General features: G+C 41.2%; 1 protein-coding gene across 1 annotated transcript in view; it reads right to left on the bottom strand.

Annotated features, from left to right (window-relative positions):
- Nucleotides 1-26,883, bottom strand: part of LOC110499391 (CUB and sushi domain-containing protein 1) — a 404,263-nt gene that overhangs the window by 57,023 nt on the left and 320,357 nt on the right. The window contains exons 25-36 of the mRNA XM_090213058.1: nt 26,096-26,222; nt 25,177-25,379; nt 24,530-24,721; nt 23,542-23,680; nt 22,503-22,690; nt 20,574-20,768; nt 10,057-10,173; nt 9,139-9,252; nt 7,575-7,670; nt 5,866-6,069; nt 3,510-3,634; nt 2,978-3,074 (exon numbers count right to left, since the gene is read on the bottom strand). Coding sequence (XP_090069184.1) covers nt 2,978-3,074; nt 3,510-3,634; nt 5,866-6,069; nt 7,575-7,670; nt 9,139-9,252; nt 10,057-10,173; nt 20,574-20,768; nt 22,503-22,690; nt 23,542-23,680; nt 24,530-24,721; nt 25,177-25,379; nt 26,096-26,222 — 1,797 coding nt within the window. The remainder of the gene's footprint in view (nt 1-2,977; nt 3,075-3,509; nt 3,635-5,865; nt 6,070-7,574; nt 7,671-9,138; nt 9,253-10,056; nt 10,174-20,573; nt 20,769-22,502; nt 22,691-23,541; nt 23,681-24,529; nt 24,722-25,176; nt 25,380-26,095; nt 26,223-26,883) is intronic.

Here is a 26,883-nt window from a genome sequence, read left to right as displayed (position 1 = left end):
AAGTATTCAGACCCCTTTACTTTTTCCACATTTTGTTTCATCACAGCCATATTCTAAAATGGATTAAATAAAAACATCCTCAGCAATCCACACCATAACCCATAATGACAAAGCAAAAAAAAGTTTTTGACATTTTTCCAGATTTATTAAAAATAACAAAAACTGAAATACCTTATTTACATAAATATTCAGACCCTTTGCTATGTGACTCGAAATTGAGCTCATGTGCATCCTGTTTCCATTGATCATCCTTGAGATGTTTCTACAACTTGATTGGACTTGATTGGACATGATTTGGAAAAGCACACACCTGTCTATATAAGGTCAAAGCAAAAACCAACCCATGATGTCGAAAGAATTGTCCGTAGAGCTCCGAGACAAGATTGTGTAGAGGAACATATCTGGGGAAGGGTATGAAAACATTTCTGCAGCATTGAAGGTCCCCAAGAACACAGTGGCCTCCATTATTCTTAAATGGAAGAAGTATGGAACCACAAAGACTCTTCCTAGAGCTGTCCGCCCGACCAAACTGAGCAATCGGGAGAGAAGGGCCTTGGTCAGGGAAGTGACCAACAACCTGATGGTCACTCTGACAGAGCTCCAGAGTTCCTCTGTGGAGATGGGAGAACATTCTAGAAGGAAAACCATCTCTGCAGCACTTTACCAATCAAGCCTTTATGGTAAAGTAGCCAGACGGAAGCCACTCCTCAGTAAAAGGCACATGACAGTCAGCTTGGAGTTTGCCAAAAGGCACCTAAAGACTCTCAGACCATGAGAAACAAGATTCTGTGGTCTGATTAAACCAAGATTGAACTCTTTGGCCTGAATGCCAAGGGTCACGTCTGGAGAAAACCTGGCACCATCCCTACGGTGAAGCATGATGTTGGCAGCATCATGCTGTGGGGATGTTTTTCAGCAGCAGGGACTGGGAGACTAGTCATAATCGAGGCAAAGATGAACGGAACAAAGTACAGAGAGATCCTTGATGAAAACCTGCTCAGGACCTCAGACTGGGGCGAAGGTTCACCTAACAGGACAACGACCCTAAGCACACAGCAAAGACAAATGCAGGAGTGGTTTCGGGACAAGTCTCAATGTCCTTGAGTGGCCCACCCAGAGCCCGGACTTAAACCTGATCGAAAATCTATGGAGAGACCTGAAAATAGCTGTAAAGCGACGCTCCCCATCCAATCTGACAAAGCTTGAGAAGATCTGCAGAGAAGAATGGGAGAAACTACCCACAAAACAGTCTCAACGTCAACAGCGAAGATGCAACTCCGAGATCTTGGCCTTCTCAGCAGAGTTGCAAAGAAAGAGCCAATAAAAATAAAAGATTAAGATGGATGAAAGAACACAGACACTGGACAGCGGAATTCTGCCTAGAAGGCCAGCATCCCGGAGTCGCTTCTTCACTGTTGACGTTGAGACTGGTGTTTTGCGGGTACTATTTAATGAAGCTGCCAGTTGAGGACTTGTGAGGTGTCTGTTTCTCAAACTAGACTCTCTAATGTACTTGTCCTCTTGCTCAGTTGTGCAACGGGGCCTAATACTCCTCTTTCTATTCTGGTTAGAGACAGTTTGCGCTGTTCTGTGAAGGGAGTAGTACACAGCATTGTACAAGATCTTCAGTTTCTTGGCAACTACTCGCATGGAATAGCATTAATTTCTCAGAACAAGAATAGCCTGACGAGTTTCAGAAGAAAGTTATTTGTTTCTGGACATTTTGAGCCTGTAATCGAACCCACAAATGCTGATGCTCCAGATACTCAACTAGTCTAAAGAAGGCCAGTTTTTATTGCTTCTTTAATCAGAACAACAGTTTTCAGCCGTGCTAACATAATTGCAAAAGTGTTTTCTAATGATAAATTAGCCTTTTTAAAATGATAAACTTGGATTAGCTAACACAACGTGCCATTGGAACACAGGAGTGATGGTTGCTGATAATGGGTCTCTGTACGCCTATGTAGATATTTCATAAAGAAATCTGGCTACAATAGTCATTTACAACTTTAACAATGTCTACACTGCATTTCCGATCAATTTTATGTTATTTTAATAGACAAAAAATGTGCTTTTCTTTAAAAAACAAGGACATTTCTATACATATATATATATATATATATATATATATATATATATATATATATATATATATATATATATATATATATATATATATATGTATTTTTTTGTATAAGTTTAAAAAATCCTTAAATAATAGTTTTTAGAAAGTACTAATGTTACTGTCCCCACTACAACAACAAAAATACTTAAATACATGTAATTTCATCCTTGAAATATTGAATTGAAATACTGCAGAATTCTATTCATTCCTATGGAGGAGTTCCAACATGTCCCCAATGTCCGTCATGACCTTCTTCTCCAACTGACCTCGCTTACTGAATCATTTAAAATCATGTACACATACTGAAAGTCATGAACTAATGGATCTACTCAAGATTGATAAACCCACACATTTGCCAGACAGGGGAAGTGCCCTCTATTTTCAAAAGGATGGATGGAATATGCCATTCATATCACTGATCATGCCTAATGCAGCCATAGCATTCAACGTCTTCATTAGATAGCAGACAAAGCTATTCAGTGGCAGAAATGCTGTTCCTAGGATTAACTGGGAGGCAACGAAGGCCAAGATGGCTGCCAACTGGATTTTAAAAAGGTCTCTGGAGCTAATACTGTGAGTCATCCAACATGACGATTGGGACATTGGTCTGCTGTGTAAAAGATTGTGGAGAAAGGTATTGGACCCATGATCAATGTTCAGTCCCCTAGAAGAACTACGGGAACATAACATGAGTCGGTTTCATTTTTATTGTGGTCTTCAAAATAATAGGCCTGTAAGAATTCTGTAAAACACATGAAACCTAATTCGCAATAAGTATTATATTGCACACAGACATGATATCTCAAGGGGAAACGTGTGATTCCATGCATGATTAAGTAATCCAATTCCCACCTGAAAAGCTTCCAAGTTTAGGAGCTGTCATGTCCCCTCCATCATAGATTTCTAAGGAATCCCAATTATGCTCAGTGGCGAAGCTCATTACTTGAATCTGCAAAAGAAAAAAATACAGAAACAGAGTAACAAAAATCATGTACATGCCATCTCTCTGAAAGGACAAGCATTTTGAATGGTTAGATGAGAGATTGGTGTTTTTTATTGAGGGAAGTTTTCTCTCCTGCTATAGACATAAACCCAGGTTTTATACTGTGCTCTTGTAAGAAGTATTTAAAAAAACGAGTTGTTCTCATTAGGGCACGATCAATAGCAATAAGACTGCAGCTGTTTTTTATGTGCTTTAAAACTACTTCTGCTGGCAACTGGTCTAATTTATACCGTCTAATTTTCTTTTCTTCTCAGTAGGACGACTGACGGTTAAAATGTGCTATAGCCTGTCACTCAAAAAATACAATTTTCCCTCTCTTCTCTGTCTGTCGGTGTAGCTTATTACTTTCGATGAGTTCAGACCTGCCCCCTTTGTACTTGCCTGAATCCCGGCTCCTTCGGTGACAATGATTTTCCACACGCAGTTCAAGCTGTTCCCATAGGGCTCGGGGAATCCGGGGGAGAGGATGGTGCCTCTTCTCTCTGTCAGATTACCGCTGCATGGAACTGGGGAGCGAAACAGAGGGAAAATTAGAGTCACATTGAATGGGGCACATGCCAGGTTCCTGTAGCCATGGTGAGTCAAGACACCGAGTGGAAATTTGACATGAGTAATTTAAGCAATAAGGCCAGAGGAGGTGTGGTATATGGCCAATATACCATGGCTAAGGACTGTTCATAAAGCACAATGCAACGCGGAGTGCCTCGACACTGCCCTTAGCTGTGGTATATTGGCCATATACCACAAACCCTCGAGGTGCCTTATTGCTATTATAAACTGGTTACCAACGTAATTAGAGCAGTAAAAAGAAATGGTTTCGTCATACACATTGTATACGATCTGATATACCACAGCTGTCAGCCAATCAGCATTCAGGGCCCGAACCACCCAGTTTTTAATTATATATAAACTCAGTAAAAAAAGAAATGTCCTCTCACTGTCAACTGCATTTTTTTTCAGCAAACTTAACATGCGTAAATATGTGTAAGAACATAACAAGATACAACAACTGAATTCAATTAACTGGACAAGTTCCACAGACATGTGACTAACAGAAATTGAATAATGTGTCCCTTATCAAAGGGGGAGGGGTCAAAATCAAAAGTAACAGTCAGTATCTGGTGTGGCCAGCAGCTGCAATATGTACTGCAGTGCATCTCCTCCTCATGAACTGCACCAGATTTGCCAGTTCTTGCTGTGAGATGTTACCGCACTCTTCCACCAAGGCACCTACAAGTTCCCGGTCATTTCTGGGGGCAATGTCCCTAGCCCTCACCCTTCGATCCAACAGGTCCCAGACGAGCTCAATGGGATTGAGATCCGGGCTCTTCACTGGCCATGGCAGAACACTGACATTCCTGTCTTGCAGGAAATCACGCACAGAACGAGCAGTGTGGCTGGTGGCATTGTCATGCTGGAGGCTCATGTCAGGATGTCTTCCCTGTAATGCACAGTGTTGAGATTGCCTGCAATGACAACAAGCTCAGTCCGATGATGCTGTGACACACCGCCCCAGACCATGACCCTCCTCCTCCAAATAGATCCTGCTCCAGAGTGCAGGTCTCGGTGTAACGCTCATTCCTTCCACGATAAACACGAATCCAGCCATCTCCCCTGGTGAGACAAAACCGCAACTTGTCAGGGAAGAGCACTTTTTTCCAGTCCTGTTTGGTCCAGCGATGGTGGATTTGTGCCGGTGATGCCTGGTGAGGACTTGCCTTACAACAGGCCTACAAGCCCTCAGTCCAGCCTCTCTCAGCCTATTGTGGACAGTCTGAGCACTGATGGAGGGATTGTGCATTCCTGGTGTAACTCGAGCAGTTGCTGTTGCCATCCTGTACCTGTCCTGCAGGTGTGATGTTTCGGATGTACCGATCCTGTGCAGGTGTTGTTACATGTGGTCTGCCACTGCGAGGACGAGCAGCTGTCCGTCCTGTCTCCCTGTAGCGCTGTCTTAGGTTTCTCACAGTACGGACATTGCAATTTATTGCCCTGGCCACATCTAAGGCACGTTCACGCAGATGAGCAGGGACCCTGGGCATCTTTCTTTTGGTGTTGCTCAGAGTCAGTAGAAAGGCCTCTTTAGTGTCCTAGGTTTTCATAACTGTGACCTTAATTGCCTACCGTCTGTAAGCTGTTAGTGTCTTAACGACCGTTCAACAGGTTCATGTTCATTAATTGTTCATGGTTCATTGAACAAGCATGGGAAACAGTGTTTAAACCCTTTACAATGAAGATCTGTGAAGTTATTTGGATTTTTACGAATTATCTTTGAAAGACAGGGTCCTGAAAAAGGGACGTTTCTTTTTTGCTGAGTTTAGAACATTATTCTGACTAAATAATCATCTCACTTCCCAATATCTTAGTATGTTTATGGTGTTTATGGTAACTTACAAATGTAAAAAGTGATGACATATCTATTAGATGTTCTACCCACTGTATGTTCTTAAAGGGCAATTGCACCACATTTCAACCTCATATTCATTATCTCAGCACCATACCAATGTCTACATATGTAAAAACAGCGCATTCCTAAGTTTTACCGTAAAAAAAAATATATAAAGTAAAAACATTTATTTTAACAGCAGATAGTGGAAATGAGTCGTTTTCACAGACTCGGTATGGGATTGGTGATAATTAATACCAGGTTGAAAAGTGGTGGAATTTCCCTTTTACAACAACATGAACCCATCTCTAAATCAATGTCCACAAATGTGACTGATTTGAGGAGGCTTACCAGCACAAGTTGGCACAGTATCATTCCATTGGGCAAGCGCACTGGGGACCACATTGCATTTGATGGCTTTGGATCCCTGTAGCAGATACCCAGGGTTGCACTCAAAGCGAACAATGGAACGAGCGGAGAACTCGGACCCCATCCGTCTACCGTACCGTGGCTCTGGGACAGAGCTGCACTGCGTGTCACTGGTGCGAGGAACAGCTACAAAGAAAAGAGTACCCAGTGTTTAACACCTAGATGTGATAACTCTTCGCTTAAAGCTCACAGGAAAATTGCAATACAATGTGGTAGTATAATATGATTTGTCATTATGGACATTTGAGATCTTTAGAAGGATCTCAGTGTATCATCAGCCATACTAATGGCTAATTCATGCTGAAGTAAAAACACTTTAGCATGTGTTATAACTTTGTTATTCAATCATGAACACTCTCAGGACACCAAGGCATGGAAGATGACAATGAAACCAAATATATATATATCTGATATTCAAAACATGACTGGTTACAATCTGTACTACAGTATATCAAAACATTATGTACCACTGCATGCATGGCCTTGTCCCCTCTTCTCTCACAGACATGAATGTTTTTCACATTGTGACGTGAAAGTGAGATTTTCACACGTTAAGGTTTTTCACGTGTGAAACTCCATATCCGATTTTCACATGTGAATTATTATTATTTATTTTTTTAAATTAGGGGGGGGGGGGGGTAAGTGTTCAAATACTATTTTATCTACAGTATATCGTATATCTTAGTGCAATATTGAGGCCTTTAGTGTTGGGCTGGGAGGGATTGTGTCTGATATTTCTAGATCTGTACCAGAGCAGAGTGTGTTCTGCAATCATGTACCAAACAAACTATCCTAACTGTCAGGGAGTATTTAAAAAAAAACTTCCATCCCCACAGTCTGGTAAACACTGTACAGTATATGTGCTCAACATACTTCATGGAAGATTACAATTTGAGATCATCCATTTTTATAAGGCAGCTGACAGTAAAAGTTCATGTAATTCACATAGCTTATTTATTACAATTTTGACAGAGCGAGAAAATGCTTGATGTGTCCTGAGGTGAGCTATTATCTACATGAGAGAGAACCTCTAAATGACACTAAAATAAAGTAGACATGACACCTCGATGATAAAAGCCAAAGGCATCATTGGATTTAAGGAATCTGAAAGGATTGAGTTAAGAAAGAAAAAAGAAAAATCGTACTCTGCCATCCTGGAAACGTTTTATAAAACATGTGGGTTTATATTTTATATATTAATGTGTGACATTTTATATTGATTATGCAAGAGCGAGGGAGTCCTTAAATATTGGTTATGACACTTTCAACATACGGTTCTATAGTGTATCTGTATGAGCCCATCTGCTCAATGACTACTAAAGCAGCTAGAAATCCCTTTCACCATGACATGCCTTGCACAGGTATAATGATTAGAGTACTGGCACCCTAGGCTCCCATGGGGCAAGAGAGATAATGGCAAACGCCCTGAACAGCCTGACAACCATGGGAACCATAACATGGATAGATAAGACCCTTTGGTGCCTGGGGATGGAGGGCTTCAGGAGGCCTCCAGGACCCTCAGAAACACACCTACTGCCACAGGGGTAAAAACAGTAAGGAAGGGTCATGCATGTGACCTGAGTATGTATATATTGCAACGTATTACCTGTTCATACAGTATATAAACATACCTTGGTAAACAAAGTGGAAACCCCTGGCGGAAGGACCATTCTTTGCAGTAAATCGCACCATAATTTGGTTTGATGTCGCCAGGGGCAAGGTCTCTCCTGCAAAAAAAAGATGAATATATCTTCTATTTTTTTTTTTAACACACACAATATGCTGACTCACAGTGTTAACCCTATGAAGACAACAGCGGCCTTTCTTGAGATTCCCGACCCTTCTTGTGTGCTATACAGAACAAAACCTCAGCTGCATGATGAATTGCTTCTTATAAATATACTCGCTCCCATTCAAAATCTTGCTGGGTAAATAGCATGATGTTGGCAGTTGAACTTTTAAGTACGGTCTATAGAGTAGAGGACTCTCTTAATAATAAGAGGAAGAACAAAGTCTTATCAATAATGAGAATGTTGGACAAGCAAACAACTTTGTATAGGCTACACATTTGTAGGCTTGAGTCTTGTAAAACGTAATCAGCTGTGACAATGAAAACATGGTAGGATGTGTCTTCTTGATGGCGTGAACTTATTGAAAGCCATGACATTTGAACGCCTATAATTAGGTAGAGTAGCTTATTGCGGATGTGGCTAATGTAGGTTGCTAATCAGCCTCCATTAAGGTGAACACAGCCAATGCATTATGATCTAATGTATCATTATAATTCAAATGTCACCATGAATAGACAGGGAAAACACATCAAGTTACTTGTTGATAGAAAATCTCAATTACCAGTGCAAAGGAATAGTGTACAGAAAATATTAGTATACACGTCTTGGACAAATGTCAGAGGTAATTAATGTGTTATCTAATTCAGTATAACCTTTCCATTTTAATTTTATATAGCACATCACATACTGCATTACTGAATGGTGAAATCCAAAGACAAAGTCAAAGACCATCATCTCCCTTGGGAATATATTGTTGCACTGCAGAATAACACAAATCTGAATAGTACAAGGTCCCATACAAACAGTTTATATCCAACAGCCTTAATCAATCCTCAGAAGAATGTAAAGTTGAGGCTGATTTCTGTTCTGAAATGTAATTACCTTCCCCTGTTAATACCAGCGATAAATCGGATGAGGACAGGTGTTGAATTTTTCGTATTTTATTAGGTGGCTTTAAATAATACAAAAAATACTGAGAGAGTGGCCTAAGGACTGGGAGCAACAACGACTCAATCGCAAAGTGGTGGGCCACACAAGCTCTCTCTGAAGCCAGCTAGGGGTAAGAACAGTGTAGGCGGCAACAGTACCCTAAGGACTGAAACCATGGATACTCGTGATCATTGAAGCATTGCTTATTTCTGATATGGTATGGACATCATGTCGCAATATGGATGTTATGTCGCAATATGGACGTTATGTCACAATGTTAATTACTGAAATGAAAACATTTTGAATGAGACAGTAACCAAGTGCAAACAGCAGTTATTAATACAGGGATCATGCTGAGACCTTTTTGTAATACCACCTCTTGTCTTCCCCAACAACATCTGCATGTGTGGTTTTCCATCGGTTTTGTTCATTTAAAGGCTACAAACAACGGAAAGAATGGAAAGCTATTACGTACCAGAATGAGACCCAGCAAGGGAGCTTAGCAGCCTGGCATTCTGATTGGCCCCATCAAATAGTTCCACTGAGTCATTCATTGCCGTCTGAAAGTAGGCAAACTGCCCAAACACCACTAAGGAGACAAAATGGGGACATCATATAGGTTACCTCAGTATGAAAAACGTGGCTACAAAACAATCCTATCTGCAAATGGTAAACTGAGAGTTTAAAATGGCAAAATGGAACTTGGAATCTTGTCAACAATGACACAAGGCTAGCGTGCTAACTACCCAGGTCTCAGGGTGGGTGATGTCACCACACAACAGGCTAACCAACAATGTTTACCTTGCGATTTCACATCTGCTACACCAGTTCATGCATGATAAATACGCACTGAGGCACAGATAAACCTTAGACCTTATACAATTATACAATTAGATATGTTTTGGTTGTGTCATCACGGCCGAATATCACGCACAATTGAGAAAGCATAACTTGTATGAGGTCAGACAAGAACCAGGGATGACTCTAACATACCTTGATCCATGATTCAGCACTTCATGACTGAACTATGCTTTGTATAAGCCTGGATAGGAGGAGACTATCTTAAGATACATACTTTCCACAATGATAATATCTGAAAATGATGGTAAATCCTCCATTGGACTGTAGGCAGCTAAATCAGAGGTATAAGACTAGTCAGATTAAGTCTAAGTGCTGCTTTAATAATGTTGCAGTTGATTAACCCTTCTCTCGAGTGGCGCAGTGGTCTAAGACACTGCATCTCAGCGCAAGAGGCACAGCCGGCTGTGATTGGGAGTCCCATAGGGCGGCGCACAATTAGCTCAGCGTCGTCCGGGTTTGGCCGGGGTAGGAATTTGTTCTTAAAAGTGACTTGCCTAGTTAGATAAAGGTTAAAAGAAATGAAAAACCTTACCAAATTCTCCAGAGACAGTAATGTAGTAGGAGCACGTTTGACCAGTGGTGTAGTTCTGGGGAAAGTTAGGAGAGAGTACCACGCCTTCAGACCCAGCATAATGACCACCACAAGGAGCTGAAAGACACACCAGAAACCATCTCCCTGTTACTTAATTCCCAGAGACAATAATCATGAAAGGACAAGCACCATGTATACACAAGGGAGAAAAGTCAGTGCCCTAGTTGCGAGCTGTTATGTTGGAACAAAGATGTGCTGTGCGTTCTCTTAACATCTGGAGCGTCATTCAACATTCATAGCAGCTCAATGATAATGGTTCAAAACAACTCAATCCACAACTTGTTTTGTTACATAGGCCTAAGTCAACAACATTGGTGAAATGAGGCATTTGACTGAAAAAAAAACGAACAAAACAAAAACAGTTACATGTTTTTTACTTGCTTTTAGTCCCTCTGAAAGGAACCGGTACAACCTGTTAAATTATGTCTGCTGGGACCTTTTTCAGCAACCATACTACCAAAAAAAGTGTTTATCAGAGGCATAACATATAGATCTTAACTCACTGTACAAAATATCAACACAGTTTCAGACAAACATTAAAGGTTAATCCACCAGGTCTGCTCCTTCATGCCCACATGATTAAGATTCTATATATCTCTGTGTTTATGTTGCCCTTAAGCATGTGTACAGTAAGTCCTTAATATGGCCTGCAATGTGTCCAGAGGTGAAATATACTGATTTCAATGGCTCCATGGACACACGTGGCTTCACTCGAAAGACATAGCATGAGGGCCATGCATGAAGGGTGAAATAAAATAATTCATGGTACCCACCTTTAAATTTAAGGTCAATGAAAACAGAACACAAAGGAGGAAATCTGTCAATGTCAAGATTCTATTATCATACTGTACATGGGTCCCTGGGACTAGTAGTGTACTGCCCTACTAACTACTTTGAGAAACTCTGAATAAATACTGGCAAAAGGAGAGAAAATGACTGAACACACAACATTAGGGGGCAGTGAGCTCTGGTCCCCTCTTGTTCTCCCTGACCCTAAATCCCTAGTTAACCCTTCTTCTCATTTCCTTTTTTATTAAGTATTATTACTTGCTTTACACCTTTCAGAAAATATCAATGCCCCAATCGCTTGATACCCTCCTGTGTTCTTCCTGCATCTGCCTTGTTCTTTCCATCCCCTTGGTCCTTGCTACAATGATCATCGATTGAGATTCCTGCCACGTCTCAAGCACCCTAAGACTCCCTGAGCTCACTCCACCAGGTCTCCTCCTTCATGCTTACAATACATTGTGGAGCTTATAAACCTGGTGTCAGGATGCAGCCCCGGCTCATGGTCCTCTGCTTATCAAACTTCTTCCCCATACCTTTGATCACATCACCCTCACCTCATACTTCCTATGGGAAGACAGAGTTTCTGCTGTAAAAAAACTTTTGTATCTGGGTTTTCCCAGCATAAAACTAGAAATTTCACACCCATGGAGCGAGAGATTTAGTTAAAGGTCCAATGCAGCCATTTTTATCTCAATATCAAATCATTTCTGGGTAAAAATGAAAGGGATAGTTTGGGATTTTGGCTATATGTCTACTTCCCCAGAGTCAGATCAACTCGTGGATAATATTTTTATGTCTCTGTGTCCAGTATGAAAGAAGTTAGAGGTCGTTTTGTGAGGCAATGCTAAGTAGCGTTAGCACAATGACTGGAAATCTATGGGTATCTGCTGGCAGTCATTGCGACTCTCAGTCATTGTCCTGGAAGTCCCTCAAAGAACTACACTGGACTCTATGCAAACTGGGAACCACATATCCTGAGGCCGCATTTATTCTAACTGGGGATTTAAACAAAGCATATTTTAGAAAAATGCTACAGAAGTTCTACCAACACATTGACTGCAGCACTCGCTCTGAGAAAACAGACCACTGCTACTCAGCTTTTCAAAATGCTTACAAGGCCCTCCCCCACCCTCACTTCAGAAAATCTGATCACGATTCCATTTTGCTGCCTATAGGCAGAAACCAAAACAGGAAGTACCCGTGCTAAGGACCATTCAACGCTGGTCTGACCAATCAGAATCCACGCTTCAAGATTGTTTTGATCCAGCAGATCAATATGTTCCTGGTAGCCTAAAATTATAACATCGACAAATACATGGATACAGTGACTGAGTTTATCAGGAAGTGTACAGGAGATGTTGTACCCACTGTGACTATTAAAACCTACCTAAACCAGAAACCGTGGATTAGGGGCAGCATTTACCCAAAACTGAAAGTGCGAACCACCGTATTTAACCATGGCAAGGTGACTTGGAATATGGCCGAATACAAACAGTATAGTTATTCATTTCGTAAGGCAATCAAACAGGTAAAACGTCAGTATAGAGACAGTAGAGTAGTAATTCAACAGCTCATACACGAGACATATGTGGCAGGGTCTACAGACTATCACGGACTACAAAGGGCATCCCTAGCCGTGTCCTCAGAGCATGCGCAGACCAGCTGGCTGGAGTGTTTACAGACATATTCAATCTCTCCCTATCCCAGTCTGCTGTCACTACTTGCTTCAAGATATCCACCACTATTCCTGTACCCAAGAAAGCAAAGGTAACTGAACTAAATTACTATCACCCTGTAGCACTCACTTCTGTCATCATGAAGTGCTTTTAGAGGCTAATAAAGGATCATATCACCTCTACCTTACCTGACACCCTAGACACTTCAATTTGCTTACCACCCCAATAGATCCACAGACGATGCAATCGCCATCGCACTGCACAAGGTCGTATTCCATCTGGACAAGAGGAATACCTATGTAAGAATGGCTATAGCTCAGCATTCAACACCATATTACCCTCCAAAATCATTATTAAGCTCGGGGCCCTGGGTCTAAACCCCGCCCTGTGAAACTGGGTTCTGGACTTCCTAACGGGCCACCCCCAGGTGGTGAAGGTAGGAAACAGCACCGCCACTTCGCTGATCCTCAACACAGGGGCCCCACAAGGGTGTATGCTCGGCCCCCTCCTGTACTCCCTGTTCATCCATGACTGCGTGGTCAAGCACACCTCCAATTCAATCATCAAGTTTGCAAACGACACAAAAGTAGTAGTTCTGACTACCAACAATGACGAGACAGCCTACAGAGAGGAAGTGAGGGCCCTGGGAGTGTGTTGCAAGGAAAATAACATCTCACTCAATGTCGACAAAACAAAGGAGCTGATCATGGACTTCAGGAACAGCAGAGGGAGCAGCCCCTATTCACATTGACGGGACCGCAGTGGAGCAGGTGGAAAGCTTCAAGTTCCTCGGCATACACATCAATAATAATCTGAAATGGTCCACCCACACAGACAGTGTGGTGAAGAAGGCACAAGAAATTTGAGGCTGAAGAAATTTGTCGTGGCACCTTAAACCCTCACAAACTTTTACAGATGCACAATTGAGAGCATTCTGTCAGGCTGTATCACCAACTGGTACGGCAACTGCCCCGCCCGCAACCACAGGGCTCTTTAGAGGGTGGTGTGGTCTGACTAATGCAGCATTGGGGGCAAACTACCTACAGCACCCAATGTCACAACAACCACCCGAGCCACTGCCTGTACACCTCGTTATCATCCAGAAGGCAAGGTCAGAACAGGTGCATAAATGCTGGGACTGAGAGACTGAAAAACAGCTTCTATCTCAAGGCCATCAGACTGTTTAATAGCCATCACTAGGCGGCTTCCACCCGGTTATGTAACCCTGCACCCTAGAGGCTGCTGCCCCATATACATAGACTTGAAATCACTGGCTACTTTAATAATGGAACACTCACTAGTCACTTTAATAATGTTTACATATTTTTGCTTTACTTATCTCATGTGTATATACAGTACTGTATTATATTCTACTGTATTTAGTCTATGCCAGGTTTAGGTTGTGTGTATTGTGTATTGTTGTGAATTGTTAGATGCTACTGCACTGTTGGAGCTAGAAACACAAGCATTTCGCTACACCTGCAACAACATCTGCTAAACATGTGTATGTGAAAAATAAAATTAGATTTATATATAAACACAGGGAAATCGTGTTTTTTACTACACTGGGACTTTAACACAGATCCCGTCAGTAATTCGTAAAGAAAGGGGAATTGCTGTCTGATAATTGTTTAACTGTTGGCACTGTAAGCAGTGTCATTTCAGGAAAAATGTACTTTCTCTTTTAGGTATCACATGCTGGATCACTCACTCACTGTTTATCATAACAAATATTGGATTTCATTATTTAGTCTTTCAAAACAGGTTATGTAACAATCTTCATTATACATGAAAAAAATCAGGGAAATGACATAATCCACAAAAAACGGAACATCTCAAAGATCAGGGATAACCATTTCACTGTTAGTCTACACCCGTTGTTTATGAAGCATGTGACAAATAACATTTGACTTGACTTAGAGGGTCAATCTACTCAGCATACATCCAACTGTGGGTTACCATGGTTATACTGAAAACTACAATTGAATATTAAATATGCTGTTGAGATAACTGGTTACTTGAGCATTGGTCAGCCAGTATGAATTATGATGAGAGTAGTTTTACATTTTTACCATCATGACTAGGTGAGAGTTACAGACAATGACAAGCTTCCAGAAGCCATGACCTGTTTATTAGATTTTCCATGCAATATATGGAAATATTCTACATTTAAATAGATGCTCTTATCCAGAATGACTTACAGGAGCAATTAGGGTTAAGTACCTTGCTCCAGGGAACATTGACAGAATTTTCACCTAGTCTGCTCTGGGATTTGAACTAGCAACCTTTCGATTACTGGCCCAATGCTCTTAACTGGTAGGCTACCTGACGCCCCAATGAATAGAAATATGGACAAAAACAAAGAAAATAAAAACTAACAAATTAAATGACACTAGACAATATGCTCAAATCAACACCGTATAATACGCCAGCCACTGTAGCGACGTGCCAAGTTAGTCATCGGACCTTATTTCTAATAATAATTGTATGTGGGAATGTACATACTTTAGCTATTTAAGGACATTCAAACATAGCTTCATGTTTATGCATACAGTAATCGAACAGACGCCACAAGCCGCTTAAACCTAACAGACCGTACAATGTTGGCTGCAATGACATGTGCCTGATATGAATGCATCTCTACACCAATGTAAGCAAGTGTGATTTCCCTTCACTAGTATCATGGAAACAGACGTGTCTTCCACCTGACCTCAACGTCTCATCTAGAGGAGTCAGCCGTGAAAAAACATCCATGTAATACCGCAGGAGAGATAATGTGAGAAAGAGAGAGGGAGCCAGATAGAGAGGAAGAATGAGAGCAAGCATGAGACAGGATGAGAGAGAGAAAGAGAGAGAGAATGAGAAAGAGAGGAGGAAGGAAGTTCAGATGTGGATACAGAGGACCATAGTGAGGATACAGAGGACCATAGTGAGGATATTGAGGACCATAGTGTGGATACAGAGGACCATTGAGTGGATACAGAGGACCATCAAGTGGATACAGAGGACCATAGTGTGGATACAGAGGACCATAGTGAGGATATTGAGGACCATAGTGTGGATACAGAGGACCATCGAGTGGATACAGAGGACCATCAAGTGGATACAGAGGACCATAGTGTGGATACAGAGGACCATAGAGTGGATATTGAGGACCATAGTGTGGATACAGAGGACCGTAGAGTGGATATTGAGGACCATAGTGTGGATACAGAGGACCATCGAGTGGATACAGAGGAATCAATCGAGTGGATATTGGGGACCATAGTGTGGATACAGAGGACCGTAGAGTGGATATTGAGGACCGTAGAGTGGATACAGAGGACCGTAGAGTGGATATTGAGGACCATAGAGTGGGTATTGAGGACCATAGTGTGGATACAGAGGACCATAGAGTGGATATTGAGGACCATAGTGTGGATACAGAGGACCGTAGAGTGGATATTGAGGACCATAGTGTGGATACAGAGGACCATCGAGTGGATACAGAGGAATCAATCGAGTGGATATTGGGGACCATAGTGTGGATACAGAGGACCGTAGAGTGGATATTGAGGACCGTAGAGTGGATACAGAGGACCGTAGAGTGGATATTGAGGACCATAGAGTGGGTATTGAGGATTGTAGAGTGGATACAGAGGACTGTAGTGTGGATATTGAGGACTGTAGAGTGGATACAGATGACCCTAGAGTGGATACAGAGGACCGTAGAGTGGATACAGAGGACCGTAGAGTGGATACAGAGGACCGTAGTGTGGATATTGAGGACCGTAGAGTGGATACAGAGGACCCTAGGACCCTAGAGTGGATACAGAGGACCGTAGAGTGGATACAGAGGACCGTAGAGTGGATACAGAGGACCGTAGAGTGGATACAGAGGACCGTAGAGTGGATACAGAGAACCGTAGAGTGGATATTGAGGACTGTAGTGTGGACACAGCTATTGAATTGTTATGCCCTCAACACAGAGGAACACAGACATGCATAAATCCAAACAAACTCTAATTCCTCTAGTCTATGCAATTCATATGGCGCCGGCGCGACCATGTGTCAACACTGCCCGCCTCCGAGGGGCGCCATAACACCATGCTTTAACCCTATTACACACCTTCTATTTACAGTCATGGAGGATTCCTCATTCAAGAGACAGTATTTTACTGTAGTTACTATGGAAACGAATAAAAGACCTGTTTGGATGAGAGAAGCTGAGAGAAAGAGTGGGGGGGGGGGGGAATCCTTTATTATTTAAAAGGATCTCACCCCTTTCTAATTAGTTTTGTCTGAAAGCCCAAGGAAGTGCCTTGGAGTGAATCAGTATTCCAACAAGCAGCGGAAAATCACAGACCAGTGAAACATTTGAAATGGTTAAAATTTGGTCTTCAGTAGATATACTGTAGTTTTGCACCTGCTATTTTCAGAGGAGACTAAAATATCAAAGATTAGAACATGAAGTAGCTAAATACAGGTGAAGAGAAGGGTTGCTGGTGTTAAATAACGACGGTATCATGGTTTTTGTTCTTGTTTGTTGCATTAATATTCATTGCTGAACATGACAGCAACAATAATAACGCACAACCGACACATTTAAAGTGTTTGCTTTTCTTCTATACTGTACCACTTACCTGTACACGCCCACAGCTTCTAAAAAAGGGGATTAATTGGGTACAGGAGCGGTTTACACTGAGAAATATTCCCACCCCTCCCCCCACAGTCCTTATTAAATACATAACGATTCCTTTCATTAGCCGAGTGATACTGGGGACATTAGTAATCATTTCCCTCAACCGGCAGCAGAATGAGTTTTAACATTCACAGTGAGTCCTCCCTGTCTCACTGTGACTGATCTGCATATAACCCACGTGGCACTCTGGCGTTTTCACCGTCACTCAAGAGGCCTTGGCTTGCAGGCACAGCCACAGCCTTCAGAAATGGCTCTTTCTTTTGCTCACTTATGAACACAAACAGCAAATAGCTTTGTTCACCTCTTTATCATCAGGCAAAATAAGCTCAATTCAACCACAGACAAGAGGGTTAAATGCTCTTGCTGGAGGGGATTATGTGTGTTCTCACATACTGTAATGTTATGTTCAGGCATGTTAAAAACGGCTAGGCAACTGATGTACGTTTCCCAGATATCAAACTATAAACTAGAGGCTTACAATGGATTTCCTCAATCAATATGCTGTTTCATCTAGCCAAAATCTGACATTGACCTTGAACAAATGATTCCAACTATGAAAAAATACATAATTTCCCTTCCTTTCATTGGTTTAAAATGTGTTCTTTAGAACACGGCTTTAGTGTAGCGTATACAAACCTACGATCCTTGAAGGTGACATAATAACATATTTCTAGGATTAGACATAAACATAACTGACAAACAATACAAGCAAATGAAACAGAAACATTTGCTTCACATCACTTTGGTTTTCAGAGTGATTTCCAATTGTGCCTGCTGTGTGCTTTTCACTTTCGAAAAAATACAATAATATGGAATTCATATCTCCGATCAAATGTTGTGTGTCATTGAAAGCAGGCTATATACAACTGTTGAGAAAGGTCATAAACCAGAACAAGCCATTTTGCTCACTACTTTCATACATTTTAGTCTTATCCAGAGCGACTTACAGGAGCAATTAGGGTTAAGTGCCTTGCTCAAGGGCAACAACAGATTTTTCACCTAGTCAGCTGGGGGAATCAAACCAGCAACCTTTCGGTTACTGGCCCAATGCTCTTAACCACTAGGCTACCATTTTCTTTCAAGCCCAGGGTATCGATCAACAAAGACCATTGTGCAATTGTGGCATTTGTGAATCAATAACATCATGTCTCACCCTTACAATCCACACACTTCTTCTTTATGGAGTCTAGGGATTAAAAAGCAAGTGCTCGGACATCTATAAACCAATGTTATGGGACCCCACAGAACATAGCCCTTCATTGTCACGGTTAAACAATCTTGATAATGGCAAATTATATTTCAATAAGCTCTTAGCGGAAAGACCTTTTCCCATTGAAATGTATGAAAGATTCAATGAGACAAGAACGTTACTAGAGAACACTAGAATGGAGAAGCAGACAGTGATCCTGAGGTCCTCAGCTGCACTACGAGTTCAAGCTAACTGTGTCCATGACCAAGCAATAACTCTAATTACACAACGCTACTGAATCGTTCCATTCAGAATGACAAATGGAATGTTTAAGCCACATCCATAATGCACAATGGTCAACAAGGGAATGCAGCTCATGGTAATAATTCTCTAGTTCTCCACCAAACTAAAATAAAATAAATAATAAAATGGTTAAGGGCAAACAGCCAAATATACCATCAGTGTGAGCAAATAAATGATCTGGGAGTGACGAAATGAAAGCTATCCCTCTCTAGGTACAGAGGCTCAATCAAAAAGAGTCAACTAATCAACACATGCTGTTTAAAAGCTCAAGTCCCTTTAGACTGACTTACAGACAGGGGTTAAGAGTGTTAGCAATGTAAAAGCATTATACAGTCCCTCCAGGATTTTGCTGGGATTTTCTGTGATATTTGTGAGCAAAAATACTTGATTTTGCTGCGGCAATTCTGACATTTTGCATGGCAATACGTGATGACCTTGTCCAATTTGAAAATGCACTGACAAGGGAAAAAGTTTGTTGATATGCAACTTGATCTAACCATATTATGCGGTAAATGTACCGGTTGAATTGTATTGCTTGAAATTGCGAGACCTGTTCTTATACTGCATTGATGGGTCAGTTTTATGCAATTAATATTGCAATGATTTGACTGTTTATGCAGAAATAAAGCAGGGATTGGTCAAAATTGCAAACCCTCGCATAATATATGGGAAATTGTTGGTTTTGCAAAAAAAATTGCGATCGCAGAATAGCAAGAATCCTGGAGGGACTAACTATAGATCCAAGGCTTCATTTGTAGTTCCTCTCCTGATTTGTTCTGCAGTCTCCTGTTGTTGTATATCCTTCTAAACTAGCTCTAGTGTTTGTTCAGTTTTCGACCCAGTAGGGTCTAGACTAGAGACAATGAGCTGTTTGCTTTGCTCCAGCTGTGTCTTGGTGCACAAAACCCACTCTATTGTTTATGTGAATGCCGGAGTAACTTCTTAATGACATACAATCAGATTCATAAAAGCTCCAAATCTCTTAACGGTAGGAGCTCAGGTGGATTTTCACTCATGAGTCTCACACTCCCCCCGCTAGATCTGACACTTGATGGAAGAAGGGAAAAAAACAGGTGAAAATTAGTTTTAAAAATTAGAAGCAAGCGAATCTTGCTTGTTTCCTTGAAAATAGCTTATATCCTAAAATGATCAGCTTTATGCATACATCTAGAAATCTTTATTGAAAACAACATAATTCCATGTTCATCATGTTGACTATAACACTTTGGTGTGTGTCTCTCATATCCAAGTCATGTCTCCAGTGGCCGTGCTGCTGTAAGGTAGAGGCTCAGTGTGTGAAGTGGCAGGGTGGAGGCATAGAGATGATGTGGCAGCAACTACACAGCCACCTGTCTGAGTTTTTGTCTCCTCAGAGGCGCACAGGCATGAAGGAGAGAGAGAGAAAGGGGGGTGGGGTGAAAGGACGAGTGAGTGGCAGTTGTCACCGCCCAAGCTCTCACAACTGTCAATAAACTGCTTGAAAGTTCAGCCGTGGTCTTTAAAAAATAAATACTCCCTTCTTGTGCAAAGACAAAAAGGGGTCCACAAAACCTTTCGGTGAAACCAGTAAAAATTGGCTTGATATTAGCCTTGATTGATAGTGCCGATGATGGTTAGCCTCGCAAGCCACCTGATCTCACAAGCTTACATGAATGGTTCTCTCCCACAGAGCGGTAATCAGTCTGTAATTAAGAGGCTAGATGAGGGTACCAAGACAAATCAATTAGACTTGAAGGGAGGACAACAAGAACTCAAGCTACTCTCTCTGTGATAGGCTGTTGGGAATTTTATAACCGTAGGCAAACTGAAAAGATCTTACCTTTACACGATGGTAGGATCTTGTCCCATATAGGTTTTCCATCTGAACCGATAACACATGTGATTGTGGCTGGTCCAACAACAGTATATCCAGAGTTACATTGATAGGTCACTGTGGAGGCCAGTTTGTAGTCCATGCCCACGCGACTGCCGTTCATGATATTTCCAGGGTCAAAGCATGCCTCCCTGGGTTTCTCTGTGGAGTAGAAAACATACACAAGCTTAAGATAAAGTATCATGCAGGACAATTGACCTTGAGCAGAGAGACTTTATTTCAATACCACACCAAGGAAAAGGAAAAACCATAATCATTTTTGCTAAAGCATTGCAACTTATCCATAAATGCAAAAGAAACTCAGCAGTTGAAAAGCCCAGATATCGGGAACAGGCAGGGTATGGTATCCTGGGTTACAGGGTGCATTCAAACAAATCAGATCAAATGTTATTGGTCACATACACACATTTAGCAGATGTTATTGCGGTTGCATCGAAATGCTTGAGTTCCTAGACCCAACAGTTCAGTAGTATTTAACAATTCACAACAATACACACAAATCTAAAAGTAAAAAAATTGAATTAAGAAATATATAAATGAACATTCCATGGATTCTCGGAAGCCGCAACTGATGTTTCTCTTTGGTGAACCTTCATGTAAGAAGCAGAACACAGGGAGTGTAGAGTACAAAAGAGCAAGTAGAGTTGCTCCAAGGAATTCTCAATAGAAAAGACCAGCACAGAGGGGAATGCAAGGTAAGCATCTGGGTCTGTAGGAAAAATGGGGGAGGGGGGGTGGGGGGGTGAGGGCAGCCAGTGTCCTTAAGGGAACAGACACTAGGAGAAGGACAGTTGGAAAAAGCTCTGGAGGTGGTGCTTGTATACACTGCCAAACAAGATGACAGCTAACAGCCCACTTTTCTCTGCTGCCTTGTGCTTTAAGAAGCAGTGAAAGTTGGAGGGTAGCGGTGGGAGATTTTATCACTGAAATTGCTATAGTGCATCACAATTTCATACCGCATTCCAATACCCAGAGAGGGAAAATGCTTCTCAACACACAAGGCCAAAGTATACATGCCAATGCCCTCAACCTAAAGGTACATTTTGACATGGATTTATGAATACAATTAGAAATAAAGTAGTAGAAAACATCAACAAATATATGAAGTGTATTACAGTAATAAGTATGAAAACAGAAAAGGCATTATTTTAACCTTCTCAACATTTAAATTACCTTAGTTAATGGTGCATGGATGGGAGAAAAATATGAATATAGGAGATTGATTTACAGAAAAAATGAGCATAGATTATATTTTCAATTAGAGAGAGAAGAAACATTTGAGTGATTTTAGCCTTGGGAGATGACAAATCTCGCCGAGTTCCCATGGAAGGTAATTAACTGTTTTTATTGACAAAAGCACAGTTAAATACAGGACCAACAAAACAAAATGACAAATTATGCCATTGATTGGTTTGAATAAATCTCCCAGGAAGAACGAGACGTTGAAGTGGCAAAATACTATACACATCTGTGTTCATGTGTTTTGTGACTTTCATTGATTTTCTGTAACAAATCAAACCAATTATCCAGTTGATCTACAGTAGTTCTATCATCAATGCCTTTAATCAAAAATCGTTTCATAAAAAGAAGTAGGTTGGAATACATACTGTTTTTCAGATACTGCATAGCTGTGTGTAGACAACAAAATAAGTTCATCTAGCTGACAGGAAGAACAACATGCAATAAGGCTTATAAAAACACGTTGTCTATAGAATGTCTTCTCCAGTTCCTGGAAATCTTTCATCTTAGAAATCTATATCTGTTGAAAGCATTTTTTTTTTTATAGAGACATAAACCTTACGATATGGCCAATGCTATACACTTTCATAGAAACCTAGGGTCACCTCCTGTGAGACTAACATGTTGACAACTTGCCTTTGAATTCAATGGCAAAGCCAGACATCCCGAGGGAAGCGTCACTCCTGAAAGCGAGGAAGAGGCTGTTGCCACTGCTCTCGATGCGCTCCGGGGCCTGATTTCCCTGCAGGCTGCTGATCAATGGGCCGTTGGAGTTATCCCCCTCATAGATGTGCAGGAAGTCATAGCTGGGCTCCATGTTGAAACTGGAAGTATGCAATAGAAAACAATGTTTATTAAAGACTGATGCCTGATTCACAGGTTGGCATATATTGGGATGATTCATGTGCTGGAGGCAGCTCTGCAGTGTTTCACTAGTTGGCCACCAAGTCATCAAATCTGATTGTAAACCTAACCCTAACCTTAACCACACTGCTAACCTTATGCCTAACCCTAAGAATATTTTTGTTTTCATAACTTTTTATGATATATAGCCAATTTTGACATTGCCACTGGCCTATCTAGTGAAAATCCAGGACAAGATTCATCCCAAATAACATAAATCTGAGCCTGAATTACACCGTAGGGCCAACCAGAACCATACTCTGTTGGCTCGGATGTTCCCATTCACATTTTCTTCCCAGCAACTATGGCAAGGCCAGGCCAGTTCAGCTCGCTTTGGCCCTACATTGTGAAGCAGGCATGTGGGGGCCTGTTTGTACAGTCTGTAACTGCCATTAGAGGGATGGTGAGCAAGTAATGTTCTGATGAATCTGAGATCAACTGATAAGAGTTATTTGGGATTATTCTCATTTGAGCCTATGTAATTCCTGTGGGTTGTGGTGCTTTGTAATTCGAGGAACTATAGTACATTTCATCAAAGCTATTCCATCTATAGGTATCATCTAGGTATATGGCGTAATACAGTTAACACACACTGATTTGGATAATATTTGAACAAAGGCAAACTATTTCACCTCAAACACAGATGTGTTTGATGTTTGTTTACAGTAATTACCAAACTGACAAAGACAGAGTGGATACACTCCTTCCATCTGCTCTTTGACCTTGCTCCTTATTACCGTCGGTGTCTCGCAGCATAGCAGGAGTGACATACCTTTTGAAAATTAGGGCTATAACAAAGTCAGGGTTGACTTTAATTCTCCAGTCACATTCTTTTCCTGGTGGGTACGGCTGTGGATAGTTGGGTGATAGAATCACCCCAGCAGGGCCTGTCACGTTGCCGCCGCAGGTAGCTATCACATCAAGGAGAGTGAGGGCAACACACAGGTTTTAATACGACTTGTCTCCATCACATTAACTGTTTATGTTGATTGAAGTGACAAAACAGGCCACCATGCACAGACGTTCAGTGACAAACAGTAGCGATGGCATTCCTCCCCGCCACTGTCATTCAGAAAGGTTATTCACATCTTTGCTTCTTTATTTTTGCCGTTGTGTGAGACTTGTTTGAATGTCAATTCAAGCGTGAGCCAAGCAAAATAAGACTCCATTTGAGTTTCAATCCTGTCAATCATGTACTTGATTGGGAGGGTTTGTAAGAGCAACATTTTTCTAATCTTAGTAATCTTCCACCATTACAAATGATTCTGGCTATAAATGGCCTTCCATCAAACAATTATTAGTGGTGTGGTAAACATACCAAACGACTAGAAGTGACAAAGCACGCTGTCTGACAAAAGGACTGGTTGACAATGGCTGAAAATGCCAATTACATTTCAGTTACTGATGAATCATTTTTCACAGGGGGATTCACACTCTACTGAGACATGGTTTACATTCCTAATGTTACATTTCATTCATTCTAATAATAACCATGTCACTCATTCAACATAAAGTAATTAAGCAGACACAAACAAGTGGTGGTTCATAAAACACTGTTTACATGGATTTTCAGATACCACAAATCCTTCAATGAAAACAACGCAGCGGCCTAGCATACACATCCCAAATCACCTTCTTGCAGCAGAATTATTCTAAAGGGAACATCTACCTATTCTACAAACCCTTTGCTGACATCAAGCCAAGAAGAGAAATAACAGTGGAGTCATTTCTCCATTACTGTGGAAGTCAAAGCAACACACCTATACAGGTTGGAGGGTCTGGCTGCCAGTAGAACCTGTTGTTGAGCTGTACACAGGTGATCTTGTCCAGGCCCTGGACCAGGTAACCTGGGTCACACTGGAAGGTGATGGTGTCCCCGGGCTCCCGACTATCCCCGTAACGCGTCCCGTTCTGGGGTGTCCCAGGGTCATTACAGGTCATGGCAGTAGTAGCTGAAATCACACAAATTAATCACTTATGAATATTTACATGAGACAAATGCTGACATTTTGACAACAAGCATTTAATTTATACAACAAACAAAAAATATCAGACAAATGCTGATTATGATATAATATTGTATTTGAAATCATTGGACTGGCAGCAAACAGAATTGTGGAGACTACTTGTCTTTGAAATAATAGTTCCAGAAAATATTTGCCATTTATATGCAAATGCAATGCTCCATTTCATGTATATTTGCATGAAATATTTATGGTGCAAATGTTTTTATTCGTCATAAGAGTGGTTTATACGTGGATATAAAAGACATAAAAACTAGTTCAAATCGAGGCTGAGAGAGGGTAATGTCAAGAAACATACTGTAGCCTTCGTCTGAAAAGTTACTGGTATGAATGTCATTATCAGAATACTTCTGGTCTGTTGTGACAGGTAGAGTGCTACTTACTTGAGAACTGAATGGAGAAGCCTGACTTGCTGATGAAGTAATCACTGTCAAACTGGAGTGTTAGGATGTTGAAGGTGCTGTGGGTGTCCTCGGGCAGAGCTGACCCACTCCATTCCTTCAGGAGGATACCACCCTCTGTCGGACCGTCCCACACTTTCAGGATGTCATGGGCCACTTCCGTGTCAAACACTATGAAGTGGAGGCTAAATAGAAAGAGAGAGAATGATTAATTATACACTATGCAGCTCTTCAAGAATTAGAACCTTGCGTACTATAGTCTGGCATTACCATTGGTTCACATTCGTGACAAACACCTACACAACAATACCCCATAAATCAACTGACCAAGGGTAGTTACCAACTTGTAATACAAAATTATCATTGGAGTTCTAGCGAATCAGTCCTCAAGTAATGCCTCAGACCAAGGAAACATCTAGATCAGAACAATCTTGATCGCCAAAGGAATGTTTCAATTATTTTCAGCGGCAAAGTAGAGAGGATGAATTCTTTAAAAAGTCCAATAGCCAGCGATGTCAATTGTATCTCTCCCCCTCCTTGATCCTTAGATTGCTTGAATTGAATTGGCATATCTGATTTCTATGGCATTTCTAGCGGGCATAATTGGTTTATCTTTGGAGGTTATTGTTTGGTTTTGAAGAAGCCAGTAATGGACCTAAAGGAATATATGCTAATGGTAAGGAAGGCCTAGCAGTGGGGGTGAAATGCAATCAGCAATGGCACATTTAATCACAAATCATTTTCCAAATGTGCAGCAGAACAATTGCTCCGCTATACTAGACACGCCTCGCAATAAACTAGCTGATTTCACTTCAAATTTAAATGGAGTCAAGAAAAATTGGGCTATTGTGTATCTAATGGCATATTCCAAGGGGTGTGTCCCTATTGTGAGATACTGTACCTAATGGTTTTGCCTGTGTCCGCTTCAATGGACCAGGTACAGTGGAGGTTGTTGTCGTAGGGTGCAGGGTAACCCGGGGAGAGTATCCGTCCAGATATTGCACCTGCAATGTGGCCTCCGCATTCAGCTAGATGAGGAAACCGAAACGTGTATTTTACCATAGTCATCAGCAGCCCTAGTGTGTTCAGTGTAAATATGTTAAGGGCAAGGCTCATATCATCACAATAGAAAGTCAATTAAATAAGCTACCCTGATCTTTTGAGGTGTCTTAATCCTGATGAACCTCAGGCTGGCTTCTCTCTCTGGCATCAACCAGACCAATTCATAAACATCCCATAATACATTGCATAATCACACTTGAAAGAACCTAATATGTTCTCTAGCTTCTCCACACACGTGTGTGTTTTATTTTATTCACTGCTGACGACAGAAACAGAAAGGAGGATATCCCTATTATGTCACTTCGTTCAAAGGAAAGAAAAAAATACAATGACAGCCTAGGGCAATGTCATCCATTTTCCATGCTACTTTTCTGCAGTATAGAAATGTGTCTGAACCGAGCTGGGCTAATTAAGGAATGAGGCTGAACTGAAGAATGACACTGTAATGTATCAGTTCTCACCAGCACAGAAAGCTCAGAGTGTCCTTACTTAAATTAAGAGAGAGACACACAAGGTTTCTTCATATATAGCTTCAGGGGCAGTAATATAGCCAGCATTAGGGGATAAATGTTCATAGCTGTTAACTAGTATAATATTTCAGTATAGTATAAATGACAGTATGACTGG

This window comes from Oncorhynchus mykiss, chromosome 20 (genome assembly GCF_057628025.1).
Source record: "Oncorhynchus mykiss isolate SJ-2025 chromosome 20, ASM5762802v1, whole genome shotgun sequence".
Taxonomy (NCBI): Eukaryota; Metazoa; Chordata; class Actinopteri; order Salmoniformes; family Salmonidae; genus Oncorhynchus; species Oncorhynchus mykiss.
Note: the sequence above shows the minus strand (reverse complement) of the source record. Positions and strands in the feature narration are given on the sequence as shown.